Source organism: Uloborus diversus, chromosome 2, assembly GCF_026930045.1.
Source record: "Uloborus diversus isolate 005 chromosome 2, Udiv.v.3.1, whole genome shotgun sequence".
NCBI classification, from domain to species: domain Eukaryota; kingdom Metazoa; phylum Arthropoda; class Arachnida; order Araneae; family Uloboridae; genus Uloborus; species Uloborus diversus.
In genome coordinates, this window is record NC_072732.1 from 33016897 (window position 1) to 33036870 (window position 19974).

Here is a 19974-nt window from a genome sequence, read left to right on the forward strand (position 1 = left end):
GATTGTTCGATTCATCTCTGCATATGATTAGCACTTTCATAGAAATTTCAGTGTATGATGTAGAAATAAAACGAAAAGAAAGAAAGTTTACATTGTTTTTATTTACACTTCAAAAGCAGGCAAAAGCTGATGACACAAGTAATGAACATGAGCGGTATGAAAATTTTATAGAAATTGTATATGCTCACACATAAAGCAGTGACTAGCAACACAATTTTCAAGCCACTGAAAAACGGCTACAATGATGCCAGCAAAGAATTGAATCACGATATAAATACCAGGATAATCCAGCTCTTCTACTGCTTTCGGATTCTGCCGTAGAAAATATCTTCTCCATGAATTACTTTTCTTTTAACAGTTAAGGACAGAATGAATGATCCACTTATGACACACAAACATTTGCCTCCAAAGAGGGATAAAGCTCTTGCATGGGAATTAAATCAAAAAATTATGTACACTATGGAAATACTGAGGATGCTTAGCCAGGGTGTTAATGGAAAAATGCAATATTTTCAGGTCAATAACTAAATCTAGTTCACACCAAGTTTGCAGGTATGGATTTCAAGCTATAGTTCTAGATGATTTTACAACTGTACATACATAAATTTGAAATCTTACAGCAAATAATAGGAATTCAACATTTTTCATGCCCTCACCAAGACACCCTCATATGATGAAAACAAAAAACAATCGTAAAATGTTGCAACAATTAAAACAATAACAAAAACAAGGAAAAAACTCACAACTGATTATGACACATCGAGATTTAAGCCATAATATTTCAACAAAATTAAGACTACAAATATTTGCACCACGTCTAGATTGGTCAACAAGTTTCATGTATTAAGCAAGCAAATGGAAAAAATTAATTTCTACTCTAGTTCAAAATTATTAAATCAGTTCCTACAATGGCAATGTAACACTGAAACGTCTGCAGTAAGTACAGGACTAAACCAGCAAATCACACGACACCAAAAGATTTAAAGTCTGTAATGAAGATCAACAGTAGGAGAGACCATATTTTTTTGTACAGTGGAATATACATTGAGAAGCAGTCCTTTACTGTAGACTACATTTTTAAAACACGCATCACTGAAGACATGTCCGCGGCAGGAAATGAAGGAAAGAAGATAGCTTCCAAACACTGCCGTGCCTGACCAACTTGATTCAAATGCTGGAGCCGATGAGGAAAAGCTACCTCAACAAGCCAAATCCCACGTTGCCTACAACAGCCAAGACAGGGTGTAGGTTTTTCCAACCGAGGACTACCAGCAGCAAAATCGCTCCTGTAAATGAGCCACTATTAACAACATGGCATACCATGTGTCAGGAGGATATAATAAGACTTTTCTTCCATATTGACTTCTGTTTTCAGCTTTTAGGATTCTCTTTCTTTTTTGATCTTTAACTGCTCTTCGCCGAGGATCGTTGCTATTTCTCCTTGCATAAAAGCCCACGGCACGCTAGAACCCGCCAGGGGACATTTCTCGCCACTGGGGCAGTAGACCTCGTTGCCATTAGCCGCCCCTTGACTCTTGATGCTTTCCCTGGAGCAAGGGAAGCAAAATTTGTGGTTCGGAACAGATGGACACTGGACGAAGTGAGTGTCTTCCAGCCTCTCGTTGCAGAGCGTGCACTTCAGGGGTGGGGCAGGGGCTGTTACTCCATCACCATTCGTGGTGGTCGTCGTGGTGGCAGATGAGCCGCTCGTAGTGGTGATTTGATTATTGCTGTCTGCCTCAACTGCGATACCAGAAGTGGGGCGGGAGGAGGATGAATTTTTCTTGCCTGAAACAGATAAAAGCTGGTTAGTTGGCGAACCTTTGCACATTTACAAGAGTATAAGACGTAATTTTTGTTTAAGAGATGCATAATACATTAACCAGGTGCAAGGCCCATTTCATAGCGCTTTAATCATTAAAACAATTCCTCATTACGTAAACAAGATGCTTACTCAAGTTTTTTTTTGTAAATTTTGGATGTAAAAACTTATTCAATACCTACTTAAATACAAATGATTGGTTGTGCCAAATAAAAGGCAGAAATATTCGATTTGTTATTAAGAAATTGACTGGAAGCCTTTTTTATCAATTTAAAATTCGTAAGAATCGTTCATCTGCGCAATATTTGTGACACGCGGGGAAAACAATCAATAATACGCATGACACAGACAAATTAATAGCAGCTTTTTAAAAATTTGTTTGTCTTCATTTCGCGATGTACTGACAGTACATTTGCAGGGGTCTGACCAGGATTTTCCATGGGGTCCCTTTTATGGGAAAAATGAAATAATTTTGCGAAAAATCAAACATTTTGAAATTCTAAAAATTATACAAAAAGTAATTATATTCGGGGGAAGGAAGGTTATGGCTCAAACTGAACCATTAAAATAATTTATGTGGGTGTTTTGGGGTATTTTTCCTCTTTTCTGGGGAGAATATCGTTCTTGAAGGTTTTCATAGTTTTGCGTTAAGTTAAGATATTGAAAGTTTGAAGCAAAAATAAAAATGAGTCAAAAAATACAAAATTTAACTTTTTATATGGGCTCTAAATTCTGTAACTTTTATTTAGAGAAATAAACTCCATTGAAAATTATTACTACAAAAAATTTGACAATTGTGTGACCAAAACTCAAGGGTATATATTCCAGTTTAAAGTTTTAAGGGACCATACAGAAGATAAGATTGGAACTTATCGCTCTTTCAGAAGAATGACAGGTTGTCAAAGTAAAAAAAAAACAAGATATTTATATTTTTCATTGCTATTCAAAAATTCATGCAAATGTTATGCCGTGATATGCAAAAACACACTGCAAAACCTCGAACAATTTGAAAAACCACTCTGCACACACATAATTTTAAACACTTGTTAACTTATATTTTCCCCCCAAAGATGCTATTAATGGTAAGTATAAAGTGGTGTAAATCACAAAACGCTGCGTTTCATATCTCGGTGAATATTTATCGCACTAATTTGAAACTTTTTGTGTTGGAATTGTTTCTCAATGGAGTCAGGGGACCTAGGGTCCGTATAAAAAATTAAATTTTGTATTTTTTGACTCATTTTTATTTTCACTTCCAATTTTCAATATCTTAACTCCGCATCTGATTTTGAACATTTTTGCAACTGTTATAGCCACAACAAAAATAAAAATTTAGGCAGCGGTTCAGCATTTCACGTTTTGGCTAGTAATACTCTTAAAGAACTCAGAATATTGTATAAAAATTTTCGAGGTTGTGAAAAGACTATTGGTTTTCAAAGTATTTTGTAATATAAACGCTGTGGGACGGCAGCTTCTCTTAGGCCTTGAGGGATCATATGCTTTTTAGATGGAGTATGGACATGTTTTATACATAAAACTCTTAAGTGGCGACGAAAATAACGTGTGTCAAGTTTTGTGGAAATGGGTTCAGTTGATTTTGTGTCAATGGGTGGGACTTGGGAGAGATGTCTTCTTGAGGTCCATTTACAGATACAAAACAAAAACAAATGTCCAAAATTTGGTTCATTTATTATTCGACACAGAAGCATTTGTATGATTAAGTACATTGCTTACATTTATTCTTCATCTAAAAAGTAATTTTGCATAAAAATAGAAACATGACACTGAATGTGATCGATGTATTTTATTTGCAAAGTTTTCAAAATTAAAATTACACTGTACTTTTTTAACAATAATTTGCTTTGTTTCCGTTAGAATTCAAACGTCTCAATAAAGTGGGAAAAATATAATTCGTAAATAACACTGAAATCCTGCTAAAACGACCTTTAAGGGACCGGAACCTTTATTTAGAAAACGAATTCAAGCAATACAATGGACTCTAAATCGGGATTGAAAGTTTATTTCGTTAAAACGGATATTTTGTTGTGTTGACATTCGTTGTAACGGGATTCACTCTATTTGTCTTTTTATAATTTATAAAATAAATTTTGAGCAAAGGGGCTACATATATCGAATGATCTTGGAAGGATTATCCGCCTTTTCACTTCCATTCACCTTTGAACATTGAATTGCTCCCTCCCACCCCCTCCCTCTAGAACCGAGGTTTAGGAGCTTCTTATTTCAAACATCAAAACTATAAGACAACTAAGAAAACGTCAGTTTTGACAAATGCTTCTTTTGGCAAATGGTAAAATGAGGCACAGCCATTAGATGTTTAAATAAATCAACTAATATTTAAACATTTAATAGCAGTGCATATCATTAATGATAATCTACGCAGAGGGTATTATGCATATTATTGAAGAAATGAGGGCGAAGACATTAATCCTATGGGAATAATACATGTCACACTTTTTTTTCGACATATTTGACCCCCCCCCCCCCCACCCTGTCACAAAGTTCCACACTTCACCTCGTCACGCTATTTTTCTATTGTACATAAATATATTGCTGCAAAAAATGTTATCAAAATATATGATATCCCATTTGTAGTTACCCCCTCCCTTCGTCATGCCACAAACTGTCACAATTTCCTGAATCCTCTCCCCCCCCCCCACCCCAACCCCCAAAAAAACACATTAATTTCGAGGCCCTTGCCACATCATGCAAACGGGCACTTTCCTTTTTTACCAATTTTAAAAAGAGAAATATAAACTAGAATTTCTACCGTTATTTTTTTCCTCTTTGCCTTTTTTCGACCCGGGTCTCATTGCTCTGACACTCCTGGTTCCCCAATGTGGTGACCCTGCCCCTCTCAAAGTCTGACACCATTTGTAGACGGTCAGATATCAGGGCCCAATTAAGATATCGAGAGACCCTAGGCCAAACACTTTTTTTGGGGTCGCCGTGCTGCCAAACCTTACAATTTTAGCCATCGGCTAAAACCATTTCAGCTATTTGGGGGCCCCTAAGAAAAACGAAGCCTTAGACCATGGCCAAGTTGGTCTATTCAGCAATCAGGCCTTGCCTCGTATCTAAAAATAAACCTTTGACCAGACATTTCCAAGTTTTTCCGGGGGGGGGGGGGGGGGTTATTAATCCAATGCAAGAAAAAAAAATGAAAACCTTGCCTACTCATCTGCAAAAATAATAATACTAATAATAATAATTTCTTAAAGCCAGGGGGTGAGGGGCAATAAAATAGCCATCTCCTGAGCCCCCTAAGTGCCGATTCTGCCCAAAACCAAAACAAATCACAATCATTTCCTCTGTCTAGCCTCGAGATTTTCAACGGATTCAACGAACTTTGTAGCACAAAATAATGATTAATAAGCTAATTCTCACCCACCAGCTGTTATTCCATTCGGTGAGTGCCGGGCAGCTGATCCTGGCCTGCTTGTGCCGTTGACTGCGTTTTCGGCGATGCTGTTCCTGGGCGACCCCGGGGGTAGGTTGTCTGCCACAGACATGAGTGCTGCCATCGGAGACTGGACTGCTACGACAGTACCTTCGGGTGAGCTGACTGTGCGACTACCCAGCGGCGAGACTGTGCTGGTGACAGACGTTGGCACGGAACTTACTGTACTGAAACCTGCAAGGAAACAAAAATTGTTTAAAAACCAACATGCCCAATGTTCAAAATTTAATTAGTCAAACTACTGGAAACAACTGCCATTCCATTAGGGGCGAATACAGACCAGTATTTTAGAGGGGGAGGGGGATGGTAAAACAGAAAAGAATTTTGGGTACGAAAAATTTCTGGGATTGTTTGGGTGTCAACAAAAGGCTTCAAATCGAGAAGGAATAGACCACCGAGAAGGCAAAACTTTGTTAATAAATTTTAATTACAATGAAAAGATGTATTATTTCTAGAATTTACCTAAACAAATAATGAATACATGAAAAGATTACGGCAAACACTACATTTTATTCAATAAGTATTCAAACACAATGTGTAATTACATATTTGCATGATATTCTACATTCATCCATCTTGTTTGCAATTACTATTAAATTATGATCATATACAATAATAATGGAGGGGGTAATATTGCTTACGGTTTAGAGGGTTCATGACCCCCATGACCCATGACCCTCTTTTTGTATCCGCCCCTGAATTTCATCATAATTTATTGCGGCTACTTTGCATAAAACTTTATCATAATTGGCGAATTTCGAGAAATACTGCTCTGTTAAAAAAAATGCAAACAAGAAATAAAATTACACTATTACGATATGATTAGATCGTCTCAATGGATTAGATGCAATCCATTTTAATAATGTATTACCCATTTGTTAGAGCAATGCTTGCACAAATTACAACGCAAAGAGGATCCATCAATGAATCAAACATATCCAGGAAATAATGAGGTATATGTGATTGTTCGTTTTATTGCAAAACCATGACCATATCCCATTTTCAAATTAACAAACCTTCGGAAATGAAAAATAGAGTTTTCCTCCCAATATAAGAGTTTTTTTAAAAAATAGTTTTTTTACATTTAGTGATTTGTGTAGTGATTTTTTTTTTAATTTCTCATCCAGATTTATCATGGCTCTTATAATCGGAATTGAAATAAATAAAATAATTTTTAAACGTGCAAGCGACGTAAATACTACAGTAAAAGTATTTATTTTTGCAAACCCATCGTGACATCGAAAATTTCAGCCTCGAGAAGTAAATCAATTTTACGTAGATAAACAACTTTTTGTTATGTGCATATTAAATTCGGGAAATTTTTAGCTATCGAAATCGCCAATACTTTCATTTTCGCTATAATTACCGTTAGCGAAAATAAGTACTTTTACAGTATTCATAGTGCTATTTAGTGCATATCTTGTGCATTACGCAGCAGAAATTTGTCTACTTCCTTTGCTCAAAATAAAAATACGTTCAAGCGAGCGAAAACCACATTTGGGCCACAAAATAAGTACTACTGTCCAACCACGGATTGCATGGAATTTTCAAACGTCCAGATAAGACGAATCTATGTGAATAAGGGAGAAAATTAAAAATTTGTTGCGCGTATTCCGCTCATTTGAATGAGACTCTGCTTCTGCAAAAGCTGACATTGGTAAAAAAAAATAATAGATTCGTCCATGTTTGGCTGTAAAACGGATGTTTGTCTTTCCATACAATCCGTGGTCAGACAGTATCTGCATCTAATTAATCTAACTTTATTTGAGGGGAAAAAAAGTGACTTTCGAGTTTTTAACAACAATAAATATTGCAGTTGAATTTTCAAAAATATCCTGAACCATTCTTTTAGCTTTCTGACAATTTTTTTCTTCTCTTCTTATTCTAATCAATTTTATTTGGCTTCGATAATTATTGGAGGGTTAAGACTGCTTTTAGTCAGTGATCTGACAAAAAGATGAACGGTCAACTGACCGGTCAAAAGAATGCACAGGGGTAAACGACAATATAATCCTGGAACAGTTGAGAAAATTATGATTTAATTATTTTGAGATAAAATTAAAGTATGCAAAAATGATGCAATACAGTAATAAGTAAAATACAAATCGTAAAATTGAAAGCTTTTATAAATTAAAAGCTGTGAGTTACAAACCACCTTCTGAATTACTTAAGCCTTAACTCACAAGGTGGTTTTTTTGTAACAAAAGTAAGGAAGAATATATGTTCCCCTCAACATCATATTTTTTGCGCCTCCCCACAATATTTAACAAACTAAAGTTGGTAACTTTCCAATGACTTTTTTTATTTATTTGTGTTAACACAATGGGGTCGTTTCCAAAATTTTAAAAGTATTTTTTCCTGAAAGAGCATGCTTAAAACATAGGATCTGACCATTTTTTAAATAATTTGATTAAGTTTCACATTTTAAAAAAAATTACTTTAATCAATGCGCTTTTATTGTTTAACGCTTCTGCCGACATCACAAATGATGAAATGCCATTTGCTGTTGCCATTCAGAAGAGCACAATATTTAATTCGCATCTTTATTCACGTGTACTGCCAACGATTTGGTTGATAGCAAGCGTAGAGGCAATTTTTAATTCGCTGCTTGATTATCATAACGTGGAAACGCAGTGAAAAATGTGCCAAAGGACATCATTCGTGACGTCATAAAGACCACGCCTTGTTTGAAAAATTGGACATTTTAAAAAATTAATTAAAAAATAACTGTTGGGAAAATAAAAGTATTTTCTGGGTCCATGTTTTTTTTTTTTTTTTCCCTTAATTCTATCAATTTCTGTGACTGAAAGTAGTACTTTTGACTGAAGGAAACAACTCCATTAAAACATTACCGTGTCTACAAACACAGCAAAATACATAAACATGACAAGACGTTTGAATTCATTAGTCCAATTCTTCTGGGGAGAAAAGATACCTCACCAGGGGAGTAAAGGATAAATTGAAGGACTTCGACCGCATTTGTAGATTTTTTATAAAAACTTTTATTTTTTCTTCATTTTATGTGATCAATTTATTTATATTTTCCGACTTCTGGCATTGTTCAAAGAAAAGTAAACAACATGTCAACTTAACTTTGTTTATCATTTCATTCCGGTTAATATTTATCAATGTATTCATAAAACTATCGTTTCCAATGAAAACAATTAATTTAAATATCCGTGATAAATTAAAAAAACAAATTAATTAACCCTCCGGCATGAAAAGTCACAACTTGGTCACGCCACGGTGCGGCGCCGAAATGTGAAAAAACGAAACATGTCGGCCTTTCATCACTAACACACGTGATCCCCGCAATCGCACGTGCAGGGCAGCGAACTCCCGCCTGCTTTGAGCGATGACGTCAGTCGAGGTCGTCCAATCCAAATTAACTGGAATTTCCTGTCGGAAAACTGACTCTTCTGCGCGAACTACTCCGTGCGCGATAAGTGTGTCCTTTTGCGGGTCTCCCTATAACCAGGGGTGCCCCCCTAAGAGCAAGACCCCCCCCCCCCAAAAAAAAAACAGCAAGAACCATCTTCAAAAAAAAAAGTGAAACCCCCAACTAAAAATTTTAATGGTGCAGTCTGCGCCATGACCCCCCTCCCCTCTTCCATTTTTAAACAACGATCTCGCATTGAGGTACGTGATCTTCGGTGCACTAACTTGTGACTTTATAATAAGTAATAAATCACGTCACTATACAATTGCTAATTTTTTTTATTTCAAATTTCAAGTTAAAATGGGTTTTTTCCCCATTCCTATTGCACTGATTTGTACATATCCATTGCGCACGCATGTTTAATTTTAACATAGTAGCTCATAGTTCTTAAAAATGGTAGTTTACAATATCTTCACTTGCATTTCCCATTCTCTAACTTTGATATGTTACAGTATCTATCAGTTCCATAGAAAATTATTAAGTACTGAAAATGTTATGAACTGATAGATACTGGAACAAATCAAAGTTTAATAATAACGATAAAATAAAAAATTTTAAAAACCCCTGACTGAGTCGCAACAGTAGAATCAAGAGGGAAAGTTGAAAATCCTTTTAAAAGCCTCATAATATTGAAAATCAATGTCAAGTATTTTATTTGCCATTAAATAAAAACTGGCAACAGATAAAAATTTTAGATTATTGCTTTTAATTTCCTGTCGGCCAACAATGAATTCAGTTATCGATCGCGCGAATAAAAGCTTAGTCGTTATTAAAATATGCTTTAAAAAACTGTTATAATTCGAATTCTATGAAACATTTAAGTTCCAAACACATTCTATCAGACGCGGAAAAAAAAAGTGCTTTATTTTGGTATTAAATTTTTTAATTTTCAACTATGTTTTCACTGCAAAAATCGCGAAAAACCTTTTAGAGGTTTTTAATTAATATCTTCGTTAATTAATATCTCCAAAGATGCAACCTAGCTAAGAACACTCTCGATCAAGTATCCTTTCGAACATTTTTTTTTTTGAGCAATCACGATTGCTTATTGTTCTCATTTGACTCTTTTGATGTCCTATCTTTTTATTTTCCCACCGCCACCCTCCGCACCCTGTCACCGTCGACCGGCTCCTCACGATGCTGCTCCTAGAGCGAAAGCCGTCTACAGGTTGCATCCATGTCCTACACACACGCACGCACACACACATACACACGCACACACACATACACACAACTACCCACACATTCATGCCTGCACACTGACACAAACACATATGCTTACACACATACACATACCCCCCCACACACACACATTTATATACACAACTACCCACACACTTATGCCAGCACACAGACAAACACACATGCCTACACACACATACCCCTACCCACAAACACACATACCCCCACACACAAACACACACGCCTACATACACACACTTGTGATTGCGAAAAACATAATTTGAATTCAAGATGTAAAAATTCAAATTTTTTTTTTTTTTTTTTCAAAAGCAGTCCATCCGTTTAGGCGCTAGAGTGCCACAGACACGTCAAACTTATAACCCCCTTGCATTGTTTGTCGGGGGTTAAAAATACAGTTTTTCTCGAAAACTTTTTTCGTGATTACGACGGCAATAGTTAAAAAGATGCAAATGAATGCAATTTTAAAACCGACTCCCCAAATAAAATCTCATTCAAATAAGCAGGATATTAAAATAATTACTAGATAATGGCGATTGATAAGAAATAACTAATTCTTTGTTTATTTATTTTTTAATCTAAGAAATGGTGCTGTACTTATTTCTTAGTACAGCACCATTTAACTATGGTTTAATAAGTGATAAGTATTACATAAGTGATAAGTATTACTTAACATTCCTTTTAATGTTAAGAATACATTAAAGTAGTATTCTTAACTACTTTAGTTAAGAAAAAGCTAACTTTTTCACTTTCACAGGGTTTTAAAAAAAAGATAAATGACATATTTGGACATGGATTTTTCGTAGTCATTTGAAAATGTTCTTTTATGGCTTCTAGGATTTCAATGATTATGTTTAGGGTGTTAAATAAAGAAATTTTAATATTGGGTTACAATGCGTTACGAATTAATAAACGTTTTCCTAAAAGGTTCCACAGAAATAGTTCAAACATTCACTTTTAATTTGTACTGAGCATTTTTTTTTTTTTTTTCAACTTCAAAAAATCAACATAATCAGACATGCTAAATAATAAAAAAGTAACAATTGCACAAAACATGTTTACAAAATTGTTCAAAATTGTTAGAACATTGAGACTTTTTAATTGCTTGTTATAAAGTTATAGCTCAACCACTTTGTTAGAAACTGCTGAGATGACCTTGCATAATGTGTTTGTAACCTAAAAAATGGCTAAAAACCATGATTTTTTAAAAGCGCCCGTTGAATTTGTTTATAAAATAAGCGATAATTTTTATTTTATTATTATTATTTTAAAATATAGTTCAATATTTTCATCACATTGCAAGAATAACATATTAACACTTCAAGGCAAAATTTAAAATTAAAATAGTTACAGAAAATGAAGAATGTCATGTTATAGAATTCGAAATCGACAGAAAATGAACCAACTTGTTTTCAACAAATTAGTATTTCCAGTCAGATTTGCAAATCTTCCTAGCAATAAGATTGCGCTAGCAGAGGATGTTAACTAATTTAATAATAAATAAAGGGAAATCATAAATTTTTTTAATTCTAATTAAATTATTATTCCAAGCACATTAAATAAAGTCTTGTCTAAAATTTATTTGAAATGAGTTTCTAGTTTGAGAAGAATAAATTGACGCTCGATTTTAAGCACTTGAAGTTTAGGATAGGACCGCAATGAATGTTCGCAAAATCGAGTTTTCGTAAAATCGAATAGCATTGTTTCAAAAAACTGAGCCTGGTAAGCTGTTCGTAAATTCAAGAAGGTTCGGAAATTAGAGCTTCGCAAAATCGAGCGTCAACTGCTTAAAAAGAGAAAGGAGAGTAGGATGCAAAACCAGGCTACAGAGGGAGGAGAAATCTATTTTGAAGCCACCGGTTTGGCAACAACAAAATCTCCCACCCAAAGACCTTGCCTGGCGAGATGCAACGTCATGCGTGACGTCACCAGCGTAGAGGTAGTGGAGTTGCGTGTCTGCATCCCCGCAAGGCAAGGAGTGATTTCAACGCTTTGACAGCTAAAAGTGCGCTCCGCAATCGCAACACGTTGCACATCAGTGGAGTTGGGGACAAAAAAAAAAGACTTATTTTATTTCTAACTTTGTACGTTTTATTCTTCTGTCATCGTTCTTCCCTTCAATCAATAAAGAATATTTCAGCCTTTTACCCACATTTCCTTTTCCTTCCCTATTTGAAACATCTTTTTCCTCATCAACAAGTAGTTGATTATTTAGAGCGGGAATTTGAAACCTTATAGAACGAAGCTACATTGATTTCAGTGGTGCCTAACTTTTATTATAGGAGGGCTGCACCTTAAATAAGATGAAACTCAGGGCCAGAACACATATGAAATTTATTTATTTATTTGTAGCATAGGAAAACACAGAAAAGGAAGGGATATTAAAAAACCATTAATTGCAGTTATGATTGCCAAATGCTTATTTTATTAAAGTGAAGTTTACACATGTTTTTCAGAAAACAATTTCTGACTGTTTGGCTTCAAATCTGCGACTCATTCTTCAGGCAGGTTGTTTTGGCAGTTATCAGAACATAATTTTTGGTTCGCAGCATCGAACATAACAAGGGACACATACGTAAGCTTTTAGGACACTCTGTCGCCCGCGGGCCGCAGTTGGGGTCTGAATTCTTTCTCAGTTAAAAAATGGAGGGAGCGGTGAATGCAATTAAAATGTACAAAATTGTATGTATGGCTCCATATTAAAAAGCTTTTAAAATTATATGAAAAAATTCAAAACAAATTATCTATTAACAAAAAAAGTCGAAGGTTTTATAGGAGTAACCTTTTTTTTTTTTTAAAAAAAGAGATTTATTTGAAACTTCAACTTCATCAGATGTTACCTTTTGAAATACGTAATACAACTAAATAACATGTTTGTCTAACCGCATAAATGTTGAGCAGTAATGGCTTAACGGAAGCTAAATTGCTAGAGAAAACAACTTGGTGATGTGCAGGCTGTCAGTGTCAAGTCATTAAATATTAATTTATAAAATATTCCCGGAACAATAATTCTTCAGCGGAGCAGTGACGTAGAACACAACAACTTCCAAGACATTTTGCCACGCAATAAATGATTTCCAGTTCATTCTCAATATTCGATCGATTTTAAAACTATGATGTGTTGCAATACGAATGAATGGGTTTGAATGCATTTAAAAAGCTTTATTAATCGTTAAAAAGCTTTAATTATTCGTTGCGTATCCAACGATGCGCGCATATTATACTATCACAATTCTAATCGTGAACAAACTACCTGTTTCATAACTAAAAAATATTAATATAGATATATAAACAACAAAAAAACTAAATATTCCTACCTACAATTTCAGAAATTCAAAATTATAAAATTAAAAGATGCAATGCATTTGGTGTCAAGTTTTTTCTTTTCTTTTTAAATGCAAGAGCGAGGACAACCGCTAAATATCGCGAAGACACCCCTAAAAAGTGAAAGATAACCCTCAAAACACCCCCACCCCTAAAAACTTTAATGGCACAGTCTGCGCCATGACCCCCTCCCCCCCCCATCCCAGGTGGACACCCCTGTGCAAATGAAGAAGGAAAAAATGTTAATACAGTGTTACTTTTTTTTTAATCGAATTATGAATGTAAGACCTCACATTTAAGTTAAAATAAATAAATTAAATCAATTAAAAATGAGTATTCTATCAAAACTATTCCTATTATGAATACCACAAGTCATTTTAAATTAAAAAAAAACTGTAATAGTAAGTCTCAGTTATGATTTATAGCCCATAATACTCGGTATGTACACCAGAATCGAATGTTTCATAAAGTATTTTCGGATACCAGATGTTTTGAACTGTTGCATAACACAGCATGACTGATCGACTAAACCGTTTTCGTACTATCCATGAGTAAAATTACAGTGCCAAACTCCAGAAAGAAGTGAAAATATTTTATTGTAACTGCAACTGATGAGTAATACAGAACTATAATAACGGTAAAGTAAATAGGCCCGTCATGTAGCATCCACACTCCCCCCCCCCCCCCCCCCGTCCTGGATTTGGAAAGTTATTTTAACATATTAGTGGACTAGTTTTTAGCTGTTTTGAAACAAAATTTGCCTGGAAAATTTCTAAATGACGAGCCTCAAAGCAAGTAATTAAATGAAATAACGTTTCTGTAAATTTTTGCTAGTTAGTTATTCAAGAAAAACTATTTCAGGGTTGCAACAAAGCCACCGCAGTGCCGGTGTAAATCATCCTTCCATTCCTGTTATTTATTTATTTTTTCAAGTAAAAAAATAAATGTTGAAAGTATTTTCTTTTTTGCATTAGTTTCAGAAAGAATTAAAAATTTTAAAAAGCTCGGAAACAAAATTTTTCAGCAGCACAACCTCAAAACCATTGATCACTATAAATGAGTAGGCGTGGAGTAGGGCGAGTTTTATAATCTCTATGAATAACAAAAAATTTAGTGATTTATTTGGATAAATCTATCAGTCTTCTGATTCTTTAGAAATGTAATATTATAATGAAATCAGATCTTAAAAACGTAGTTTACATAGGATACAGTTTTTATACACATTAACACAATATTACTAAAACAGTCCATTAGGGTTCCGCTACGACAGCGTTTCGCAAACTTTTATGACTCGTGGACCGGCAAGAGCTTTTTAAAAAAATCGCGCACCGATGATGGTTTTTTCTTCTTTTATTCATTTCTTTTTTTTTCTGCACAAAAAAAAAAAAGAAAAAAAAAACTTTGCATTTGGGGGCATCTGATATCTGTTTAGTAAACAGAACTTCCGTAAACATACGGACCCCTTACGGAACAGTCCGTAAACTTTACAGATCGATGAAGTTTTTCCCTTATCCTTTTCTTTCTTAAAAAAAATATAAATAAATAAATAAAAAACTCTCTACTTGAGGATCGTTAAATACTTGTAAAAAACTATTGCGAATGACCGAGATCTTTCTTTTTACAAAGTGTAATAATAATAATAATAATAATAATAAATGAATTAATAATGTATATAAATAAAACTTTACTTGGTGTTAAAGAACTGTAACAAAAAATATTTAAATGTTAAGAATAAAATGAACAATTATCGTAATAATTATACAGTCGTAGCTATAAACATCGGTGAAAAATCAAATAAAAATAAAAGTACAAAAAATTAATCATAAATTTAACATAAAAGATGTCATATAAGACATTGTTTTTACTGGTATTTTCTTTTTCTACGTAAGTAAGGAATATTTTTCAAAGTGGGAGAGTAAAAATCTCTGGGGACCGGTGAAATTTTACTACAGACCGCTGCCCTGTGCGCCGAACCACCGTTACCGGTTGAGAATCGCTGCTCTACGAAGAAAAATGCGGCAGCACTGAATTTATTATACTTAACATTTTTTAATTTAAAATAAAACAATAACGATTTTATCAATAAATTGCTTCGGATTTTTAAATATATAAGTATAACGTAGTGTAAGTGGCATTACACAGTTGAAATCAGTATAGAAACGGTGACAACTTTATTAAACTTTTAAAGATTAAAAATGTAAACGTTCTGGCCGAACTGAAATAAAATTTTTAACGAAGGGTGCACGCGCAGATCCTTGAGCCTCCCCCCCCCCCCCACTCAAGCGCCCAAATATGGCTTAAAACAAAACTGCATTCAAGAAATTGATGCGTCGAAAATTTTTCCCTAGAACCCCCATTTGAGCCCCAAAACTGCCCTTTCATCACTTCTTTTCGATTATGGTCCCTCCAAAATGGATCCGCCCTAGGGAGGATAATTGATCACTTATTTTCTAAAACGGTTTCTTACAAAAAAAATAATTGAAAAATAAACTTACATTATTTATTTTTAAAAAGCGATTAGCATTAAAATTAATTTCATTAAAGGATTTATTATTATTATTTTTTAAATTTAATTTACATCGTGCAACAAAATGCATCAGAGCAAGAACGACTAGAATCAACCCATAGTGGATCGGTTTCAACTTAGAAATTTCACTTATGCCCATTTCCGGGTTACACCAGGATCCTTTAGAACTGATAAATAGTTCACGATCTTTTGTATCTAACGACAACAGTTCACGTTAAACACAATAGATGACACTGGCATTTCAGGCACACAAAACCGGGGGACTCTCGTGACCGATCAAGTAGAAAAAGTAAAGAATCATGAGAATTCTCGTGATCAGGCTCTGATTTACGCACGGTCCGAAGGGTGTATGTACTTGAACCCCCTAATTTTAGAGGCACCGAAATAGGATAATATGTTTCGTGACCTTTTTTTTTGTTGTTGTCGCTTAAAACCACTCGGATATTCGAGCCTGATGAGTAGACAATGCGATCCGGTTTTAAGGCAGAGAGGTACGGCTTTCGTTTACAGAGCACCACTGAGGTGGAAGTCTGATTTAGCTGCAACAACCAACAATAGATGGAAGCAGCATAATCAACATTTCGATAATTTTGAATCCAAATCAGACGCGGAACAACTCCTGGTTCAGCACCCGCAGAAGCACATTTTAAGCCAGAGGTTCCCAAACTTCAGACCTCCGCGGGCCCCCTCCGGAAAAATTAAGAACTTCGTGGATTCCCCCCCCCCTCCCATCGGCGCTAGCGAAAAAAAAAAAAAAAAATTGACAAAGTTAAATCTACTCTTTTCCAATATATTTTAACGCTCTTTTTTATCGTTTAAATTTATTTATTCACTGTTCTGTACATTTTTCAGAGCTCTTGTCTGGTCATTTCATTTCTGGCTTCATTTCTTACACTATTATTTTGTGGTATGGAGGTAAAATTCTATTTGAAATTGAATTTTAAATGAAAATGTTACCACCAAATTTCATTAGCCTTCACAATGCAATCATTACTGCTCAAGTTTGACTCAATTGTAGCAAGCCCCCTCTCCTCGTTTTATGTGAAGTGTGTTAACCCATCTGTAAAAATGTGCCTCAATGCTTGCTTTTCACTTAATGCAATTTTGAACTTCGTCATGTACACAATATTAATCGATGTGTAGTGTGTTTCCTTCCAAAAGTCCCGGGGGGGGGGGAGCTGCTGCGTCCTGCGTGTACTTAAGCAAGAACTTTTTTCTTCCTCATAAATGAGCATTCATTTTAAATTAAAATATCGTTACTCTTCTTTCAATCTCAGTTATATTTAATGTTTTAGCTGGATAGCACCGCGGACCCCCGGACCACAGTTCGGGAAACTCTGTTTTAAGCATTTATTATTGTGCTATATATTTTGGTAGTACTTATTAGTGCACAATTCATATATGTTTGAATGATGCATTGTTTACATTTCAACTACGTATGTAAATAAACGGATTTTCTTGTGGGGGGGGGGCATCAACTTTTATATGGACAAGGGCATCACTTTGGCTTGATTGGGCTCCGCTCTCTACTGGTCCACATGCATTGATACGCAGAGCAAAATACAGTAAAACCCCTCCTAACGGACACCCCTCAAAGGCGGACACCCCTTTTATACGGACAATTTTTAATTCCCCGTTCCAATGCAAATAAGATTATTAAACCCCTGTCGTGCAGACACCTCTCTATTGCGGGCAAAAAGTGTGTCCCATAGTGTCCGCATTAGAGGGATTTTACCGTACAAATTGGAGAATACAGCGGGAACGTACCTTTCATGCTGTTGGCCTGGTCAAAGGAGAAAACTCGGCCGACCATGGCTTCCTTCTTATACCGGGCATCGAAAGGTACTCCCATGACAGCCGCCGGCAGGGACTCGCCTCGGGTGAGGGGCGGTCGCCCCGCGTGCCCCGGGGCCTGATCTTCGACCACGATGTGACGCTTGGGCTCGGGATGGGCCCCGTCGTCGTCGTCGCCGCGCTCCGAGTTCGCCCTCTTGGCGGCCGAATTCTGGCGCAGGGGCAGGTGGGGCGGTGGCAGGGGCGGCGGGGCCCCGCGGGGCGCGAGCCCGCTAGGGCTGCCCCGGTTGAGCGCGTTGGCGGCGTCGTGCGCCGCGGCGATCACCTCCGCGGCGTCCCGGTGGTGCAGCCTCTGTCCGTTGAATTCCAGGAGGGCGGCGGCGCGCTGTTGAGCTCCATAGCGCTCAACCGCCGTGGCGGGAACCGGGGACCGCGAGACGCCGGCGTGCGGCGTTCCCGGAACACTGTGCGGCGGCGTGAGTATGCCCTCGGGAGAGACGCCGTTTAGGGCGTCGTGCTGCGACGCCGACCGGGGCGGCGGGGCGCCCCCGGAGCCCTTGAAAGTGGGGGCCTGCCTGGGGTTCGCGCCCTCGGGGAAGCTGTGCGCCCTCTTCATCTGCCGCGCGTTATCCAAGACGGCCTCGATGCGGTCGGCGCCCTCGTAGTTGACGCAGCCCCGGCAAACGGGTTCCGAGAAGTCATGCAGCATCGCCCACGGCATTCGCGGCAGGTCGCACAGATAACAATGCTGGCGGTGGCTGCGGGACACAGATGACATCCTGACCATTGGCAGGAAGAGAGTTCCTATCGAATCCCTATCCTATTTTGAGAGTGAAGGTGGATGAAAAAAAAAACGAAAACAAACGCGCTCAGAAAGAGTCTCTAATCCTAAGCTCGGAGTACCGAAAACACTGCTCGCTTCGATCCATGGGATAAACTGCTTGTGTGAGAATGAGCCTCGTTTCTGTAACGACCGTCTGGGTTGCCATTTGCGCGATCAAACTGAACGGTGAGATTTTCGCCAAGTGCGCCAAAGGACATCACCACTTCTTTCCGAACGGTGATGGCAGAAAGGATATTTTGTGACAAATCTCGCGGAGCGGAATGCCGCCGTTACCGTGGGTTGAAACATTTCATCAAATTTTAAGAATTAAATTTGTCCTTCCACGTCATTTCAGTGTTTCTCATAAAGAGTGAATAGCCGATGCTTATTTTGTGTCAAAAAACAACCCCCCCCCTTTACATTTTTGTGTTTATGTTATTTCGCATTTCTAGATTTCCAAAGGGAGTGAAAGAAAGGAGATAAGGCCGTATCTAGCCATTGCATTTGGGAGCAGAGCCCTACCCTTTGGTAAGGATGTCCTACCTTTCAAATTACACATAAGGGGGGGGGGTACCTAGCTCTCTGCACCTAATATCATCAATGATCGACTGAAAATTTGTTTTAGTGACTTCAATTTTTAAAAAATTCGGAAGAAAATACCAAGCTCCATTACTTCCCCTAACGTAACCAAATATGGCCCACAACTACATTTTTAGGACGTAAATTTCGAAACACTTCCTGGGAAAAACCTCCTTACCTTCCCTCTCTATAACATCACCAATCATTCTAATGCATTTTTGGAACTTCAATTTCGAAAAAAAGAGAGGAGGTAGTACTCCAAATCCCATTTCTTTCCGTCGAGTCAACAAAAATCTAGACTACAATTACGTTTTTTGGGATTGCAAATTTCAAATAAATTCCGAGGGAGTTAGTTCTCTTGAACCCTCGTATTCCTGTCATTGAAGATCGTCTAAAATTGCAATTTTGATCTTCAGTTTCAAAAAAATACCAAGGAAGAAAATTTGAACCCCATCACTTCCTCTAACGTTACCGAAAATGATCTGTAAAGGCGTTTTTATGATTTTGATCTCAGAGGGTTTCGAAGCCCAACATTATCAAAGACGGATTGCAATTGCATTTTTTAGGAATTCAAGTCAGAAAATTTTGTGAGAGAGAGCCCTCGAAAGCCTTTCCCTCTAATCTCATCGAACATCGTTGTTCAAAATGACATTTTTGAAACATCAATTTCGAGCAATTTCTGTGGGAGATTACTTAAATCCCATGTTTCCTCTAACGCAAGGGTGCCCACCTGGGGGGGGGAATCATGGCTCAGGACTGCGCCGTTGAAGTTTTTAGGGGGGGTGAGGGGTATTTTTCTCGGGGTCTTGCTTTTGGGAGGTTTTTTTTCCGATATTTTTCGCGCCCTTGCTCTTAGGGGGGGCGGCACCCCTGTTCTAACGTCACCAAAAATATTCTACAGCTGCGTTCTTGACTTCAATTTCGAAAAATTTACCAGGAAAGGTACACTGCTCCTCCCCTTCAACCCCTAACATTAGTCATGCACCAT

General features: G+C 36.9%; 1 protein-coding gene across 1 annotated transcript; it reads right to left on the reverse strand.

Moving 5' to 3' along the window:
• Positions 1–87: 87 nt before the first annotated feature.
• On the reverse strand, positions 88–18523 carry LOC129216957 (interferon regulatory factor 2-binding protein 2-like). Its single transcript, XM_054851180.1, has 3 exons — positions 17558–18523; positions 5232–5474; positions 88–1788 (listed from the first exon to the last, which is right to left on the reverse strand). The coding sequence occupies exons 1-3, from the start codon at positions 18369–18371 to the stop codon at positions 1379–1381; spliced, it is 1467 nt and encodes a 488-aa protein (XP_054707155.1). The 5' UTR covers positions 18372–18523; the 3' UTR covers positions 88–1378.
• Positions 18524–19974: the final 1451 nt, after the last annotated feature.

Bases quoted from the DNA above. Each gene is read 5' to 3' on its own strand.
- LOC129216957 (XM_054851180.1), bottom strand. From the start codon at position 18,371: ATGGTCAGGATGTCATCTGTGTCCCGCAGCCACCGCCAGCATTGTTAT. The intron at 5,475-17,557 runs GTACGTTCCCGC...GTTTCCTTGCAG, and splicing joins CCAGGCCAACAGCATGAAAG to GTTTCAGTACAGTAAGTTCC. The intron at 1,789-5,231 runs GTGGGTGAGAAT...TATCTGTTTCAG, and splicing joins ACCGAATGGAATAACAGCTG to GCAAGAAAAATTCATCCTCC.